The 20,814-nt window shown below is 35.2% G+C and overlaps 1 protein-coding gene across 1 annotated transcript in view; it reads left to right on the forward strand.

Moving 5' to 3' along the window:
- LOC113515132 (serine/threonine-protein phosphatase alpha-2 isoform) overlaps positions 1–20,814 on the forward strand; it is a 73,225-nt gene that overhangs the window by 48,057 nt on the left and 4,354 nt on the right. The window contains exons 5-7 of the mRNA XM_026899284.3: positions 17,181–17,377; positions 18,337–18,484; positions 19,443–19,581. Coding sequence (XP_026755085.1) covers positions 17,181–17,377; positions 18,337–18,484; positions 19,443–19,581 — 484 coding nt within the window. The remainder of the gene's footprint in view (positions 1–17,180; positions 17,378–18,336; positions 18,485–19,442; positions 19,582–20,814) is intronic.

Consider the following 20,814-nt stretch of genomic DNA (forward strand, 5'->3'; position numbering starts at 1 on the left):
GTTTTTTTTATTATATTATTACCTAAATCGTATTGTATATTTAGTAATTAAAGATTTATCTACTACTAGCTAACTCAGCAAACTGTTTACCCTTTACTACCTTCTACTGAGACTGATAAAGAAAATAAAAAAAAAAAAAATTAAACCGACTTAAAAGATGATACACCAAAAAAACGAAAACTAAACAGATATTAAGACTTAATTTAAAGGATGAAATAAGTTTGATATCATCACATCATAATATACGTATTTTGTTAACCGATACAGAAATCTCTAAAAAATAAACAGTAGAATCTTTTCCTTATTTGAAGTCGGTTAAAAATACACAAGTTTTATTATAATCAGTTGCATAATTTCCGAGATTAAATATTATTTTGAGAATTTTTAAATTATTCTGTTTATAAATTTCAACCTGGTAGTTGTTTATGGCTGTCTCATATATGTGCAAACAAAAGCCTCAGTGTGCTCTTATGTCCACAAATGGTCGAGGACTGTTACGCCCACGTTTCTTATAACAAACCTGCCGTATCTAAAATTAAGCGTTCGTGATTCGGGAATTTTTACTTTTGTACCTGATTATTTTAATGGCATTTTGTTCTTAATGTAAAATTTATTTTTCTATTTTATTTTTTATTTTTAATTAGCTATTTTTTTTTCCAAATCTTAGCCAAATCACAATTTCTATCAAACATTCAAAGGTTGTCTATAAGAAATCCCTTTTATGCAATAAGTCCGTCAATGTCTCATTCTTTTCTTAAGAATTTTATAACCTATAATTTAAAACTTTAAACAAACATTCGTTTTGACTTAAATTTTAGGTCATCAAAATACGTAGCGAACCTAAAAATAGCATTCCAGAAAACATGTCAACTCGAATTTCATGGTTTAATGAAATAGTAAATTTACCAATAGATACATTTGCTGTACGTATGCATGGGACAGCGCAAAAGCCTAGTAATAATATTGCTGTATCATTCTATCTCATACAGGTATTAACAATAACCTCCGATAGGGGACAGGTGTCCGGTTATATCAACTTTGTCGGTTTATATTGCATCGTGGCCAGCCCGCGACACCTGCCGTCCAACAGTCATAACCTGCCCCCTAAACAAACTAACATATCGAAGTGTTCATGATCACGGATGTAGATATAAACAGATGTCACAGCTGCATTTTGCGTTGCAATTTTTTACGCTAATATAACCTCAAAATAAAAAATATAATTGGATTGCAAACTTACAATGCTATTGTTGTATTCTATTGTTAAAAGTTTTGTTTGTAATCTGTTGGTTACCACAAAAATAAATAAAAAAAAAAACAGACAATAAAACAAACGGAGATTTCCAACGATATATAAATTTTGAATTAATGCGTGTAAAATTTTTGTTGAAATTAGACATGAGTAACATGGATACCGGGGGGAAAGTGATTGTTAGTAATGGGGTCAAATAGCCCCGTTACTAGCAATATACCCTGTAAGGCCGACCTCCACGTGGTTCCCCCTGGGAACCATTGTAGCTAATTTTAGTTCAATTCGTCAGGGTGGGCTAATTGTCCCGATTTCATCCTCATCAGTCATCTTTCACTGGTGCCCCGCCCGTGTATACCAATAGCGCAGACGGGGTTGCCATATCCTACCGGGGTTATCACCCATTAAATAAAATATGGATACTGATCTGATTTCTGTATATTGGATCCTTCTAGATATTGATAGCGGAAAAATTGTACACGATGTCACCCATATCAAACAAGCTGACGGCCCACCTGATGAAAAGTGGTAACCGTCGCCTATAGACATGAGCAGTACCATGGACATAACAGAGTATACTGTTTCGCCCATGTTACCCCCATGCGTTGCCATTCCTGAGGACTCAGATGTTATTCCTCTGTACCCTGTAAATTTACGCCATATCCCACCCTTCAAACCGAAACACAGCTATGCAAACACAACTGCTTTACGGTAGAAACACGAATAGGACAGGTACCCAAGCAATCGACTTTGTACAAAACTCTGCCTCTATTTTCGGAGATGTTAAGTCTGTTATCCAATATTAATTTTTGGATAACAGACTTTTAACATATTCGTTATTGGACCAGTATATAAATATTGTAATTGAAATATATTTATTTATTTGAAAATTACTCACTACATTTACAGTCTCCCAAAACGTGTAGTGACCCATAGGTTTATTTTACAAACTTACAAATTGCTATACATTATCCAACCCTAATCAAAATATTGCTACGATATTATGTTTGTAAACGGAGAATAGAAGCGTCTCTATACAATCGCATACAGTTTACTCTCCTATTATATCGTATATCATACGATATCGTACCGTACGACGGTAAAGTATAAAAGCGCCCGTTATCGTCATCTCTGTGCTCCTCTATACTGGAGTATGACTCATATTATGGAAGTAATATTATATCAACAGACAGTTCGCGTTCCCCTACCACGATGACGTCAAAGGATGTTTGATGTTTATATTCCGATGCTATTTTTACCTGGCTCGTTACGTTTATGGCTTTTCGTTATATACAATTTCATAAAATCAACACATTAAATTGTAATCATTATCATGTACTAGCTTCTACTCGCGGCTTTGTCCGCGTAACTGGAATATATTCATCGACTGGGATAAAATGTCTTATAGTATCCATCCATCCCTTATAGTATAGGTGTACCTAATAACATAGTGATTGGTTAAGTCTAAGAGGCAGTGCTAAGAGGTAAGAAATAGGAGTATGAGAGGTGGTTTTTTTTTTATTAATGGGTGATAATGGAATTGTAATCCCACCCGCACTATCGGTATACACTGGCAGGGCACCAGTGAAGGATGATAAATGAGGATGAACCAGGTCAGTTAGCCCATCGTGACGAATTCAATAAGAATTGTCCACGATGGTTTCCAGGGGAACCACGTGGAGGTCGACCTAATAGGGAATATTGTTAACAATGGGGCTGTCAAACTCCATTGCTAACAATCCTTTTCCCCCCTATGAGAGGTGGTTAGTAACAATGAAGGAAAGGTGGTAATAGTGACTAATAGTCACATTACTCCCCCCCCCCCCCCTCCCACTGCAAGCTTTCGTGGTTAATTTACGATCCCCATTATTAACTGGTGTCTCCACCAAGGTAGGCATGGTTACCATGCCATTTCCATCCCATAAAAAACTACCTGTTAATGTCCCGCTAATATACATGGTTTTTTAAATGAGATTAAGAGAAATAATAAGAGGCTTTTTTCGCCTTTTACGACGTTCAGACTATTGGAAGTGTGTTGTAATATTGTATTCTTCGATAATGCGTCCGTTAATTAAATGGGAAAGATCCAAAAATAGCGTAAAGGTTTTTTTTTTTCTGTAACTTTATTCTGGGCTTGTAATTAAATATGATCCTGATAAATTCGGTTACAAGTGAGCTTCGTTCAAAAGATTCAATTATAAACCACTAGCGACCTGCCACGGCTTCGCACGGATAAATAGGTAGTTTTTTTTTTTAAATACAGCCCGTGATTGTTTTGTTCTACAGATGAAATATTTTTAAAGATTGCTCGAATATTTTTTGAGTTTATCGATTACAAACAAAAAATCTAAACTTTCCTTTTTATAATATTAGTACTAGACTAACTTTTACCCGCGACTTCGTCTGCTTGATCGGGATATTTATATTGTTTGACCGGAACAAAATGTAGCCTACGTCCTTTATCCCAAATTTAAATCCCTCTTATTCATAAAAACATGAAAGCTCTCATAAACCTATTCCAGCTATTTATAAGTGTTTGGTCTTTTACTTTTATATTTTTTTTTTTAATCAAAACACTAAATTAATATCTAAAATAGGTTTGTAACAGATTTTAGTTATTAAAAATATATGTCTATACCAAATTTCACAATGATTGGTTGAGTCGTTAAGTCGCTAAAAAATAAACAAAGTCACTTTCACATTTGTTATAAATTAGTCGGGATTATATTAACGCAAAGACATATGAAGGTTAAATAAATCCCTTGTCTAGAGAAACTTAACCTAATTCGTGAATTATCTACGAAACAGTGAACGCGGTGCTTTCCCTTCATACATTGTGCAGACCAAAAACTTTTCTGATTTGCTTCTTCATTCAAGTATAACCAAACTACGTGAGAATACTTGAGAAACTACGAGAGAATATACTTAAAAAATTAATATGAAACCAACACGGGAGTCAACAGAAGTCAATTTATAGGATTGCAAAAGAAATTGTAAACTTCATTAATTGGTCACGTAATCGTCTAACGTACACGAGAAAACCGGACAATTCCGAGGCGGATTCGCGCATCGAGGGTTTCCTATAAATTATAATTGAAAAAATATTGCAATTTTTTGCCATGTGGTGTACGACATTGCTTTTTTCAAATTTTAACGCTTCTGAATTAACTGTTTTGATTCCCTTGCAAATGTCAAAATGTACGCTATAGATGGCCATATCTTTTGATTGCGTTGACATAGAAATTTGATTTTTTCATAACTTCAAGAGATCGCCGTTCTTAACAGACTGACGAAGTGATCCTATAAGGATCTGTTTTTCCTTTTAAAGTACGAAACCCTAAAAAAACCGAGGAATCTATATAAACTCCTCATTAACTATGGAAATTGCTTAAAATAACAAGAATTTGCATAAATTCACAGTGTCATATTGAAATAAAATAAACGTTTTATTTCTTCTTTCTTTCTTTAAATGTAAAGAAACGCACCAAAATTTTCCCAAATTCATGTAATGAATTTTCTTTTACACTGAAGCGAAGACTTGTGATTATAAATTCACAATGAAAATATAACATCAAATACGTTTGTAAGATGAAATTTTAATATGAACCTCGACCTATATCTCAATTTATTTTTGTAATCGGGTCGCTTGCTATGTCATATTCGTAACATTTATATTACGTGTACGTACACCAGTTTGAATTTTGTCACTTTTCTTAGTGCATATTTTATTGACTGTCCGCTAAAGGCGAGCAATATACATCGATATCTATATATTTTAGTTGCAATATATATATATATATATATATATATATATATATATATATATATATATATATATATATATATATATATATATATATATATGACTTAGTCCCAGCCTCATTAGTTCATTTAATCGCCTATTCTATATAGGCGATTAAATGAACTAAATGTTATAGGGATGGACAGAGGCGTCTCTTTTAAAACATCACTAAAAGTTTAACTGTGGTTGCCAGGGGGAAAGGGATTGTTAGTAATGGAGACTAAAAATCCCATTGCTAGCAATATACCTAACTAGGTCGACCTACACGCGGTTCCCCTTGGAAACTTCCAGATGAATTCATCATGATAAGCTAACGGGCCTGTTTTCATTCTCATCGATCAACCTTCACTGGTGCTCCGCCAGAGTATCCCGTTAGCGCAGGCGGGGTTATAAATCCATTTTCATCCAACAAAAAAAAATTGGTTGCCAACCGGCCCGCCAAGCGTGACAACTACTGGCAAAACTGGCAAATCGAAATGGGTGACCTTTTTCAGCTCTCAATGCCCAAAAGAACCTAATATATAGATATCAAAACGATACCGATATTTGCCAACCGCGGTTATGTATTTCTCCATTTAGCTACTTCTTTTAAACCACGCAGTGGATTTTTGTTATGAGTTTGTTTTTAATGTTTTATTTGTTTTATTCAACTGCCTACTACATTAACACACTGTAAAAAAAATAGAAAAAACTGTAAAAAGATCGAAAGTTCACTTTAAAATTATGTACTAGTCATAGTTACATATATTAAAAAAAACCCTACAATGTAACATTGGCCATTTTACGTTAAACGAACTAAACTTTATTTCGTATACAGTGAACGTGATCCAACTCTTAACGGAAGAGGGCGCCACCTTCACCTTACATAGTAGTGGATGACCTTCGCAGCGAAAGTTTGCTATAGAGCTCTCTAAAGTTGATATTATATACAATATATTTTTATAGCCATTTTATTTATATTTTGATGTGAAATTAAATTAATTTATTTTTAAGTAAATTTTAAATGAAAGGGGCTTACATTTCCTCTATACATTTTGTCTCTATGTTGGCGTGCAAAGTGTTATTTTTTTTTAATTATTTCAGCCGTTAACTGTCCACTGCTGGACATAAGCCTTCCCCATAAGGAGAGTTTTGCCAGTAATTGCCATGCTTGACAAGTGGGTTGGCAACCGCAGTTAGGCTTTTAGAGATGTTTTAAGAGGGACGCTGCTGCCCATCCCTCGCCCTCCCTTAATCGCCTCTTACGACACCCACGGGAATGGTAGGGGCGGCCCATTCTATGCCGGTACACACACGGCGAATAATGTATGTAGGCAATGGAAATATTTTTAAATGAAATTGCATGTATTTGATAGAAAGGCACCCTTACGTAGGCGGAATAAATTAGTATAATTGTGTAAGGCACTAAAAATAGACCACCCAAAATCATTAATTAAATGAGAGATATTTTAATCCCGAAGCCTGTAATTAAACTGTTGGAATTTTAATTAATCAAACAGTCCACTGTTTTCTTAGCTAACTCAAGTTACAGGAAGGATAATTGTATATTTCTCTCGTTTTCTTGAAGGGTGTGTTCTAGGGGGAAGGGTACTGCGATCCAAATTTTTCATATTCCAAGAATCGGCTTTCCTCTACGTTACCTCTGGTGGTGCAACTGTTTATAGGTGGGGGAAAGGGCACTACTTGCTAGCTTGCTAGCAAGTCAACCTCCACTAGGTTCCCCTTGAAAAACGTGGTAAATTCTTGTAAAGTTTGTCATGATGGCCCATGTCTTCACCTGCCATCTCCCTCTGGTACCCCGCCTGGCACTCTCTAGTACTCTTGCTCGATAGCTGTGTTATAAAAAGAAATGCTTCTGACTGGGTGGAGGGAAATGTTAATAATGCGAATTAGTGGCCCTATTGCTAGCAATATTCTCCATCAGGTCGACCTCCACACTGTCTCCCTCTAGAAACCTTCTTTCAGCATTCACTGGTGCACCATCAGCGTATTCCGATAGCGCACGCGTGGTTGCCACTCTATTACCATCCATTAAAAAAAAACTAGGTTCTCCATACCAGTCCCATAATAGAAGTAATAGACGACTCGACCAGTACTGTAACTACCCCACATTAAGAATTACAGTCGTAAGCATACATATATATCTTATTAACTTATCTATGTCTGTGAATGCCCTCCACCCCATAATCGAGGTCGAATAAACAACTTCCCGTGTATCGAGGCAAAGGCAAATGCCATGGTCGAGCAGACCTGTGACCTTGCTCCCATAAATGTTACGTTCCACAAATATGTTTAGGGAATCACTGGGTTTGCTCAATTTATTGTCTGTATACGATTAAACATCGTTGAGTACCTACAATGTAGTTACAGAAGCCAGATGTAGATGTATATTTAGAAAAGTTTTAATAGAATTTATGATTAATTAACAAACAGTGTAAATTGGGGTTAGAAACTAGAAATTTTAAATGGATATTCTGTTTATAATTTGGGCATTTACTAAAAAAAGATAATATTTTCATTGTTCAATTATAAATGATACATGTTAAGATTTTTCACGCAACTTAGAATGGCAAACAAGCTGACGGTCCACCTGATGGAAAGCGGTAACCGTCGCCTATAGACATGAGCAGAACTATAGACATAACAGAATATAGTGTTTCGCCCATAATACTCCCCATACGTTGCCGTTCCTGAGGACTCAGGTGTTATTCCTCTGTACCCCGTGAATTAACTGCCATATCCCACCCTTCAAACCGAAACACAGTCATGCAAACACAACAGCTTCACGGTTGAAACACGAATGGGACAGAGATGCCCAAGCAAGCGACTTTTGTACAAACTCTCTGTAATGGGCAAATTCAAAAACTACATATTTTTCGAGAATAGTATACTTATATATTGGCTATAGATATATTATTTTTGAAAATTCTATCTATCTGTGTAAAGCCGGGCTGAATTGCTAGTATTATAAATATTAGTAAGAATTAGTAAAAAAAATATAACAATGTGTTTTCTATAAACGTCTATTAAATAAAATTAACAAGCTTGTGTAACATTTAACGGAAAACGCCCCATAATGCTAAATGTCGCACTGCGGAATTGATACCAAGCTTTTCCTGGACTGTGTCACCCTTTCACAATTTAATTCTAAACACTCGTTTCACAGTGTTACAAAACGATGCTTAATTCACATGAATAATCAATTATTTAATTATAATAATTAATTAATATGGAAGAAGCGAAAGATGTTTGTTTTAATCAGAGAAAAGTGATCCAAAGTGCAAGCAACGTTTTGGGTTAATTTTGTTAGAAACGGAAACAAACATGATAAGGGGTCAAATATGCAATAAATATATAATATATGTATTTTATAACTATCTAATAAATTGGAAATTTTATATAACAGCTGACCCGGCGTCTATTTATAATAAATATTAAGTGTATGTCAAATTCGATTCCATTAATTTGTAAAAAAATGCCAAGTTGTGCAACGCAGATTTTCCACTACGAAAAATTGTGAGGTTTTATTTAAAACCAAGTCACTTAGTGTCTATGGAATCTATTCAATAAATTTGTTGTAAATTTTTATTTAAACAATTATCTATCAATGTTTGTAGTGACCGTATCAATATTAGACATCTTTATTTCTGTAATAATTATAATGACTTGATAATTTCACGGCAACATATTCTAGTAATAAAATACTTTATATCGTGTTTAGTAGGCATAGGCAACTTTGGTATCGCTCCAATATCTATATATTGAGTTCTTTTGGATATTTTAAAGGGAAAAAAGGTCATTGCCCATTTTAATATCGCCCGTACCGGTCAAATATAATTTTATATTAATTCTATATTAATTTCGACCTGATTCTTCATTTCGACATTAAACATAGGATAACAGACATTTAAAATATTCGTTGTTGTACCGATATATAGATATTGTAATTAAAATATATAGATATTGTTCTATATTGCCCACTCCTACTGTTTAGTTTTACATAGTAATCTAAATAATTTTGTATTATTCTTTTATAATTATGTTGCTGTGCAATTGCCAAGTCATTATAATTATTATAAAGAAAGAAATAAGCCTATGCCCTACATTCTATCCATTTTTTGTATACTAAATTTTACTACAAATAGTTGAACCGTTAAGGTGCTAAGAGCTAATAAACACATTCACTTTCACGTTTATAATACTAACTAGCTGACACGGTAAACATTGTTCCACTCTCAACCGCCACCTAGCGAAGGATAAAAACTCCTATGAGTTCTAGCAAACAATTAGGCATCGTTAATATGGATACCGATCCGGTATCTATATATTGGATTCCTCTGGTCGTTGATAGCGGGAAAAAGGTCATCACTCATTTCGATATCATCCATGTCGGTTGAATATCCATTTTTAATCTAGTATTTTTTTTATTACTTTTATTATATATTCGTTAATAAACCAATATATAGATATTGTAACGAAAATATATAGATATTGCTATATATTACCTACCCCTACAAACAACACACATTTTCATTAAAATCAGAGTTGTTTCGTTTTATTAACATCGGACAGTTTTTTTTTTGTTATATAATAATTAAATAATTATTTATTTATTTCAAGCAACTAATATTAGTAAATAATATGGATTACAACTGTGCGCCTTTGGGACAGTTGTTCAGTTTCTTGTTTCCGACTAAAGCTGTATAGAAGAACATTGTCTATATTATCTACGCTGTTTTGTTGTTTCATTAACATCGGACAGTTTTTTTTTTATATAATAATAAAATAATTATTTATTTCAAGCAACTTATATTAGTAAATAATATGGATTACAACTGTGCGCCTTTGGGACAGTTGTTCAGTTTCTTGTTTCCGACTAAAGCTGTATAGAAGAACATTGTCTCTATTATCTACGCTGTTTTGTTGTTTCATTAACATCGGACAGTTTTTTTTTTATATAATAATAAATTAATTATTTATTTATTTCAAGCAACTTATATTAGTAAATAATATGGATTACAACTGTGCGCCTTTGGGACAGTTGTTCAGTTTCTTGTTTCCGACTACAGCTGTATAGAACATTATCTTTGTGTCTGTTACCTACGCTGTTTTGTTCGACTCGGACGGACGGAAGAAAGCGCTCGCCTGATTGTGCTCTAACGGTCCGTAAATATAATAAATGATACGATATCATTGCGAATATAATAAAATCGTAAGTAGGTCAGAGTTGTACATGTATATTAATTATTTTGCTATACATGTAATATTAATAATATATAGCAAAATAATTAACGTATTCACATTTGTGATTCGGAATTAAGCATTGGATTGACACTTCATCATTTATTTATTTATTATATATTATTATTCTTATGACAGAAAATACCAAATCAGTGTTTCAACACTAGTGCTTACATTTTTTTTTATGCAACTTAGAATGGCAAACAAGCTGAGAGCCCACCTGATGGAAATTGGTAACCGTCGCCTATAGACATGAGCAGTACCTTGGATGTAACAGAGTATACTGTTTCGCCCACGATAACCCCCCATGCGTTGCCATTCCTGAGGACTCAAGTGTTGTTCCTCTCTATCCTGTAAATTCACTGCCATATCCCACCCTTCAAACTTACATACAAAATTATATTTTCAGAAAATAACAGTTCAAAATCGTTACAAAAACAAAAATAAATGAACAACAATAAATATTGTGAGCTATGGTGATATTAGAGAGTTTTAGATATATTACAACGACATGAATAGCCTGGTCTTCAAGCTAGGATACCTTGCACCCTGCTAAATAGATTGGCACGTTTAAAGAATGACATTTCAAAATTAGGTTAACAATTTTTTTTTTCCATATTATTGTAAGATTGCTTTCAGCAATAAGACCGCCTTTCAATTATCTCCCTTCCTCCACTTCATTACTGAAGGTCGTGTCTTTGAAAGGTGTATGTTGCCTCTCTTATGATGTTATTCCATTGTGCACGGTCTTTAGCCTCTCGCAAGGCAGTTGCAATTGACAGTCCCATAACGGCGGTTACTTGGTCCGACCATAGACTAGATGATCATCAATAATTGTATTACAATCCGTCTTACAATTGTATCATTACATTTATTGATTGTCTTGTTTATTTCTTACATTATTCATTTTGTCATATTTCAATTTCATGCGTGACTAGATAGATAGATAGATAGATACTCTTTATTGTTTCCTCCAAAAGATTACAACAGTAAACTTATTATAAATATAAATAATTACAAGAAATAATCACAATGAGAAAACAATGGGCGACCTTATCGCTAAGAGCGATCTCTTCCAGGCAACCTTTTGTAGATAATTGCTATAATCTGTATTTTTCTTTTAAATAAAGATATTCTTTTGGATATAAAAGATTTTCCAAATCAGTTTACAACTGACAGGGTTATGAGGTAACAAACATAAAAAAAACAAACAAATTGAAAACCTGCTTTTTGAAGTCTGTGGAAAAACAAATCTTTTCAAATTTATCTACAAATTAATCTTTAAAAAAAACTACTTCAATCTTGACATAAATAGTATGAGACCAACACGAGTGTAAACCCTATCTATGACAAGGGAATTCCTCGAAATCGTTTCTACATTATTGAAGATATTATATATTCAGAAACAGTTCTGAACAGAAAAAGGGACAGTCCTTTTTTTGCTGGACGGCAAGTGGGTATTGTCAGAGTGCAAATCGTCACTACTACGACGAAATTGCGAAAATGAACGCCTAAAATATTCCTCGCACTTGTAACTCTCTAGAAAAATGGATTGTCAATGATTCGACACAATCCCGAGAGTGGCTTGTATGACGGGACATAAAATTCTATATGGCAAACCTCAGATGTATTACTATACATATATATTGCCAGATGTTTTCCGTAGGCGTGGTGACTTTTGCAATAGGTAATGAGAAATCATTTGTTACGCGAGATTACCACGTTGATTATAAGTGCGCAGACGAGGGATTTTCTGTCCGCGGACACGTGACTTTTTTATTGATGGCGTATTTGTATGAGCACATGAATTGTAGCATGCAATGGCCACCCCTTACTTTCCGGTGGATATCGTAGGTGGCGACTAAGAAAGGTTATGGTGGACGGATTGGCAGCAGCGTCCCTCTTAAAACATCACCAAAGCCCTAACTGCGGTTCCCAACCCATCTGCCAATAGTGGCAACTGCTGGCAAACCCCTCCTTATGGGGGAATAGGCTTCCCCCATAAGGAGGGACAGTTAAGCAGTGGACAGTTTACATCTGATACGGTATGGTCTGTTTGTTCAAATATCACACAAAAACTACTGCATGAAATTGAATACAGTTTACACAGCTGTGTTCCTGAGGGTCAAACTTAAAATCTAATTTATGTTTTATCCCAAAATCCACAATTACGAAGTCGCAAGCAAAAGTTCTTAATACGAATTGTCTAAATTCCAACACAAAAGCGATTGCACAGTAAAGCTCGGACATTGGTCTTAATTATTTCTAAGAATAGCAGAATTAATTAATCTAATTTTACATGTATTTATACGGAAAGCCACGTCTATTAGTTTTTCCTAAAGAAAACGTAAACAAATTAACGAACTACGAGTACAAACACGATCTTCGAATTAAGAACATAATGATCCCAGACCACTTGGCGTACAGCCAGAAATAAAAAAGTGATCTAATCGTTATACCACGGTTGTTTTAATGAAAGACCAGTTAGAATTGACCGGAATAAAGGTAGCCTATGTCTTCTACATCCCCAGTAATACGTGTACCCCCAATATTTTTTTATTTTCGCCAATCAACAGGCGGATATACACTTTTCTTGAGAACTCAGAGTTAAGCTCACTTTTTTATTTGATTTACATTGTCATATTTCTATATCTAATATATTATTAGAGTATACAATGAAATATAAATAAAAATACATAAAATAGCCCATTTTTTTCCATTTATACCACAAAGGTGGCAAATAAGCATATAACCCATCTGATCGTAAATGGTCACTGTTATCCTATGGACACTAGAGGTATCACATGCGTGTCCCTAAAGAAACATTAATATATTCTTTATACTCAAGAAACTCAATACTGTAATCTCTAGGGAAAAACTCGGCAGGGAGCTCATTCTATAGTCTAAACTTTCGCTGGAGAAAATTCCTTTAAACCCCATTGTACGTGACCATTTAGGTGCAGGCGTGTGAAAATAAATTCCCCGTCGATGGCGAGGGGCGCGATGATAAAAGGTGGTTGTGGGCATCATTTCAAACAATTCCTTAGAACACAATCCGTCCTCCATCCATAATACTGCGTGTATACCTAATTTAGTAAGAAACTCTAAGAGGCAACAAAGAAACCTGATATTTATAATATTAGCGAACATGATAAAATGATGAGAAAATAGTTTGCATATTTGCTACAAAATGTACACCATTACGGTGTATCTAACGATCGTTCCCGTAAGTAGGGGATCACCCCGGGATAATATCATTTATTCAGCTCCGTATTTCATTGAATCAAGCGTTATTGCTCTGATTGTGATTTTATACCGAAGCACGTCCATTATGAGAATATGAAATGTTTATTATACTATTTTTAGTGTTCAAGTGAAAGCTTTATGTAATCTAGCTAGAGAAAGATTTAGTATAAATATCGCCAGCAATACGCAAATACGAGTGGGATAGAACTATCCATAGCTCTCGTATTTCTGTCCCAAAACAGCTGTTCGTGTCTGGCTCTGTTTCTGTTTGATTCTACCCAGATAAAATATGACAGTAAAATGACTAGTAACACCTTAGTAAAAATCGATAGATTCGTTTTCCACTAAAAGAGCTACTTTTCCATTTCAAGTAGCATCCGCATCATCATCATATCAGATATCTCTCTTGGCGAGTTTTGTCAGTAGTTTCCACGCTTGGCAGGCATTTCAAATAACATACATACATATCTGTCACGCCTGTCTCCCATTAGGGTAGGCAGAAACAATGGAACGTCAAATGCTTCGATTTAAACAAACCTCTTTCGCTTCTTCCACATTCATCAATCTTTTCATACACGCTCGCCGGTTACGGGTACTTTTAATTTAGCCCTTCTACAGCACGTTGCCTATTTGGTCGACATACGTCCGTCTAGGGCGGCCCCTACCGACATCTCCATTCATTCTTGCTCGATAAATCTCTTTCGTAATTCTTCTTTCATCCATCCTCTCCAAATGGCCAAACCAACGCAACGTTCCTTTTTCGATTTTTGTCAATACATCGTCTTTCAGTCCACACTTCTCTCTAATCACACTGTCAAATAACAGAAAACTATTAAAATTCCGAACATTAATCTATTAACATGTATACCTGTAACTATGAATAAACTATGTTAGTTTATCTCAAATTTGGATTTGCTGTAAGAATTCTCTTTTTGAGATAAGTTCGCCCTTATGCACTATTATGTTTAATTATTAATCTGATACCAACAAATTTATATTGCGTAGCAAAGAAATATGACTATTTCAATAAAGAATGCTTCCTTGTTTATGTTTTTCTTAATGATATAGGTATAGAAGGTGTATATATATATTTACGTGTGGTTAACTAGTAACCACTAGATATGTGAGGTTATCGCGCAGGCGCGTCGTCGCCTAACCACGAGCTCCTTGACTGCGCCCGTGATGACTCGTGTACATCGATTTATCTTACAAACCAACTTAGATTTACTCACCCGACGTGTTAATCTACGATATATTCTCTTTATCTCTACCAAATATCTTTAAAATCCATTTATAAATTTAAACTTTGGATAACAAACCTATATAAATACAGAAATATTCAAATTTACATGTTTGTAATTAGTGAGAACTTAAGAACATTTGAGATGGGTGTTAAACTGAGTTTGTTAACATTTAGCACTTTAACTACCAAACTAATCGCCATAATTTTTTTTTTATATACAACTTAGAATGGCAATCGAGCTGAAAGCCCATTTAATGGAAAGTGGTAACCGTCGTCTATAGACGTGAGCAGTACTATGTAACATACATAACAGAGTATACTGTTTCGCTCATGATACCCACCATGAGTTGCATATTATTTGGAATTTAAAATATAAGCTTTTCATCCCGATCAATATAGATATGTGCAGATCGTTCGGACGTAGTTGCGGGCTTAGTTCATCCTTACTAATATTATAAATGTGGATGTGAGTTTGTTTGTTTGTTACCTTGTTATAGCTCTTAGACGGTTTTACCGATCATTATGATATTTTGTATACACGTGCTGTATTGGATTAAAAAGGATATAGGCTATTTATCGCGGTCACGCAAACAAAGTCGCGGATAAAAACTAGTAATAAAATAATGGAGATAATTTTGAATTAGTGATAGACATTCGAAGTGTTTCGAAGAGATACCGCCATTTCTTCGATATACTATTTTACGATTTTCTGCCCCGTTTCTTGTAATATAACTTATCGAGTTGGAGAGGCGGTTGTTAGTAATGCGGACTACCAGTCCCACTGCTAGCAATATAATCTGTCAGGTCGACCTCCACATGGACTTCCCTGGAAACAATCGTACTGAATTCCAGATGTATGATGTATGGGCTAAGCTGCTTGCCTTTTCATTCAAACATATATTCTCTCACTGGTGCCCCGCCTGCGTATACAGTTAGCGCAGGCGGGTCATTTATTAAAAAAAACCTGCCAGGTCGACCTCCATACTGTCTTCACTGGTAAACACTTATTTCATTATCTAATAAAAGTTAGATTATTGTTAAAATGGGACTTTAAGCTTCTTAGTATTTAGCAAAATATTCGTACCAAACAATATTATCAAGAAGGAATTTCCGAATGAAGTATGACCTTCGATAACATTTTTATACACGATATCAGGGACTGGGGTGATAGTGAAAAATGTAAATTATTTAAATTTTAAAAATGCATTATGCACATTAATATAATTTCTCAATAAAAATTCTAAATTACGTTCTTGAATATTAATACCAAACTTCTATACTTATAATAAATCTGTAGCGAGGTCAATTCTGTACATGAAATATATTTCCAAAATAACTATCAGGGGCTGAATTTTTGTCTGTCTGTCTGTCTGTATGTTCGTTATAGAAACAAAAACTACTCGACGAATTTTAACGAAACTTGGTACAATTATTCTTCATACTCCTGGGCAGGTTATAGTATACTTTTCATCACGCTACGATCAATAGGAGTAGAGCAGTGAAGGGAAATATTGGAAAAATGGGAGAAGTTACTCCATTTTTAAGCTTCCGTCGCGTGTGCAACCCTATTGGCCACTTTTTAAAATGTAACAATGTCCACCCGTGCGATACCGGAACGGGCCACTAGTCCTGTATAAGAATTGAAACTTTCTGAATCGGTTATGCATACAGATAACAAATTAGTTTAAATCTGTTTCATATCCTATCAAAAACTGCAATATTACACATATAATATTATAAAAAAAAATCTACTCTACATGACATTGAAATTTTTAGGTAGATTGTTAGTTTAGTCGCTCAATTACTAGCCTGCAATACTTTGTTACCTTGCCTCTTCCTTTCACGTGGGTATCGTAAAAGACAACTAAGGCAACTTAATGGTCTATGGATGGATGGAAGGACGGCAGCGTCCCTCTTAAAACGTCACCAACGGTTCTACCTGGAAAGAGTCATGGTTAAGTCCTGGTGATTTCGTTACGATGGGCTAACTGACCTGTTTTCATCCTCGCTGATACCCCGCCAGCGTATTAGGAATAAAGTTTGATGAAATTTCTATGGGACCAGTCTATAATTATATCCCTACAAATAAGAAAAAAAAAATTACAAATCCAAATTCCACATTGACAGAGTCATGAGGTAACAAAACTAGAAAATACAACTGCATTGAAAACCTCCTTTTTTGAAGTCGGTTGAAAGTATAGGTTATGGAGTGATACTGCTTTAGTCCTTAGAAATAACACCGCAAGAAGTACACCATGGGCACACAGTGTATTCTATCTGTAGTAATGTTCATGGCTGTAGGTGACGGTTACCGCTTGTCATTTAATGGAGCGTCAACTTTTTTGTCATATTTTTTGAAAAAGATATCATAAAAAATGAATTATTCTCTTTAATTACAGTTGACGAGAAAATCTTCTGCTGCCACGGCGGACTGTCGCCCGATCTGCAGGCGATGGAACAGATCCGGCGGATCATGCGGCCCACAGACGTGCCGGACCAGGGGCTGCTCTGCGACCTGCTCTGGTCGGACCCCGACAAGGACACCGCCGGCTGGGGCGAGAACGACCGCGGAGTCAGTTTCACATTCGGCACCGAGGTGCGTTAAAGTTGATGTTATTAAAATTGATATTTTCAACCGATCTCAAATAGAAGGAGAGGTTCTGTAATTCAATTGTAATTTTTTTTTTCTTTTTATGTTTGTTACCTCTTAAAATAAAAATATATATATCCTCCTTGCACACATACACACAGCACATTTATTATCATAAATAGACACTTTCTTTTTTATGATATGTATTTTTTTTTAGTATTATTGTGTAAAAATAAAACAAAGAAAATAATTAATGCTGATTAAAAAAAAAAAGAAAATTGTAATGATTATGAAATTTCATTATTGTTATGAAAGAGCTATTTCTCCTAACACAAGCAATCTTTGCTTAACAGGAGATACCAAACCCTGTAATGTAACTAACTACCTTTGTATAAAGAAATAAATTTATTTATTATTATTATTATTATTATCTGTAATATTAGTTTAGATAATATATATTAACAATACACAAAACACATGGAATCGCAACCTATGAGGGGTACCATTGGCGTCACAGTGTAGTCTGTTATGTCCATGGTACTGCTCATGTCTATAGACGACGGTTACCACTTCCCATCAGATGTGCCGTCGACTTTTTTTTTTATACAACTTAGAATGGCAAACAAGCTGACGGCCCACCTGATGGAAAGTGGTAACCGTCGCCTATAGACATGATCAGTACCATGGACATAAGAGGGTATACTGTTTCGCCCATGATACCCCCCATGCGTTGCCATTCCTGAGGACTCAGGTGTTATTCCTCTGTACCCTGTAAATTCACGCCATATCCTACCCTTCAAACCGAAACACAGTCATGCAAACACAACTGCTTCACGGTTGAAACACGAATAGGACAGAGGTACCCAAGCAATCGACTTTTGTACAAAGTCTCCCTCTAGTTGTTTGCCATTTTGTTATGTATAAAAAATACCCACGCTATAAGCTGTGTAATATGTGGTTCGCAGGTGGTGGGCAAGTTCCTGTCGAAGCACGAGTTCGACTTGATCTGCCGCGCGCACCAGGTGGTCGAGGACGGCTACGAGTTCTTCGCTAAGCGGCAACTGGTCACGCTCTTCTCGGCGCCCAACTACTGCGGCGAGTTCGACAACGCTGGTCTGTAAACGCTCATATTAAAATTATATACGTTCCTCCTTTCATTTGGCTGGTCTTCTAACCTATGATAATCTTATGGAAATGGGCATTAAACGCTGTAATCTCAGATTATATAGATAGAGCATAAAGCCTCAAAAACAGGCCAATTTTTTGTCTTGTCACCTAATTATAAAATTAGCTGACTCTTTTATTTTATCAGAGTTCTATATACTTACGTATAAAATGTATCTTGACGTATTATTTAATGAATAAAATGAGTGTTTACGCATTAAAAAGATGCATAAATTATAAGACAGAATAAATATAGAAGTCATAAAGTAAATAGCTAAAGGAATCGCTTATTTATTACGCAAAATTGTATGAAAAAGTTGTCCCGTTTTTCTCGAAGTATTTTTATGGAGGCACTCTATCTATATAATCTTAGGCTATAATAAATAATGAAGGATAAATTTAGATCTATCATTAATAGTCATTATTAAACATTTATTACTAAATAAACATGCATGGTGTTAGTTGATTATGCACAAGCTTTAGTCACCATGTAATATTACTTACAATACATTTATATTAATGCTCACAATGGTAATAGAGATTTGAAACGTAACTGTCGAGCTTCTTGCAAGTTCTTCTCAACTAATAAAAATGACCTTAATCCAGTAGTATGATTTGATTTAAAATAGTTTGTAAAGAAGTCTATTTAAATGCTCTTTGCGTCCTACTCTAACTAGTAAAATTAATTAGTTGAATTTATAATTCAGACTCGATAATCCCTAATAAGGAATTTATCAATGTGGACTCATCCTAGTAACTTTACAAGTAGTGTTTACGCATAATTAACCCCTGTATAAATATAAATAAATAACTTTTTGTATGTGTGTGCGTTTTTTTTTTTATATTAAACAAGTGCCCTACACTAACAGAATGTAAACTTAAAAGCTGTCTACTGTCTATCTTCCAGGCGCCCTGATGTCCGTGGACGAGACACTCATGTGCTCGTTCCAGATTCTCAAGCCAGCGGACAAACGTAAGCTGTACTCCGGTCTCAACATGGGCCGGCCCAACACGCCGCCCAGGGCGCAGCCGAAGAACAAAAAGAAGTGAGTCCACGGTATAACTCTATCACGGGGGTGCTAAATCCATAGGGAGTTAATTTAGTTTATTGTACTCCCTTATTTTGATTTTGATGCGACGCCTTTACCTAATAGGATATTTATTTACCTAGCAGAATGTAATATTAGTTTAAAAATTAACCCTCCAGTGAGTGCATTTATAATTTACCGCAGTACGGTACGATATTAGCAAATATAATCACGTAAGAAACATGTGTATTCTAAATATCTCTAACAGCCCCGATCCTTACCAGTCACGTTCAATCTCGAAATATTTCTGCGTGTGATAATTTATTTATTTACTTCCACTCGATGAGCCTTACAGTCTTCCAATTCGCTCACCCAGGAAAGCACGAGTACAATAACATATGAAAAGGAATATTACACAAAAATAACAAAAAATAATATAAAAAGATTTAACTCAAACAAAAAAACTTCTAAACACAAATACTCTGTGGTCACTCGACGAAACTCCAGCAAGTTGGAGGCAAATACATCCAATTGCGGATACTGGCTCAAAATATTATTGAGTAGTTTCAATGCAAGAGATAGGGGTTTGCTTGCTTAGCCAACTCTGTTCTTCGTAATGAAACATCGAATAAGTGCCGTCTACGTGCTTGCACGTAGTTACTGGGCGCTCCTAATACTGGCATTATGTGAATCTAGACTTACAGTAAAATTACAGGATATAGAGGTAACATCTTGGTGCTTAGGGAATTGAAACGCATTAGGGTTTTTTTTATGGGTGAAAATGGTATGGTAACTTCGCCTGCGCTAACGAGATACTCTGGCGGAGCACCAGTGAAGGGTGATAGATGAGAATGAAAACAGGCCAGTTAGCCCATCATGATGAATTCATCAGGAATTAACCATGATAGTTTCTAGGGGGGACCGCGAGGAGGTCGACCTGGCTATATTGCTAGCAATGGGATCCTCAGTCTCCATTACTAACAATCCCTTCCCCCCCCCCCCACGCATTAGGGTTTATGGGACTTCACAATGTACTTTGCGATGTACACGATGCTATCTGTATGAATTAATGAATGAAAACTTTACTGCTCTCTTCAAAGAATAATATAGATGTTAAAGATTAACAATATATGTACACAAACAAAATTAATAATTAGTTACATAAAAGGAAGATGAAGAGGCTACAATGGATGGTCTATATCTAATTGCAGTAACTTTCAGACGACGGTTACCACTTTCTATCAGTTGGGA

This window comes from Galleria mellonella, unplaced genomic scaffold (assembly GCF_026898425.1).
Source record: "Galleria mellonella isolate WM207_F2 unplaced genomic scaffold, CSIRO_AGI_GalMel_v1 utg312, whole genome shotgun sequence".
Classification (NCBI taxonomy): Eukaryota; Metazoa; Arthropoda; class Insecta; order Lepidoptera; family Pyralidae; genus Galleria; species Galleria mellonella.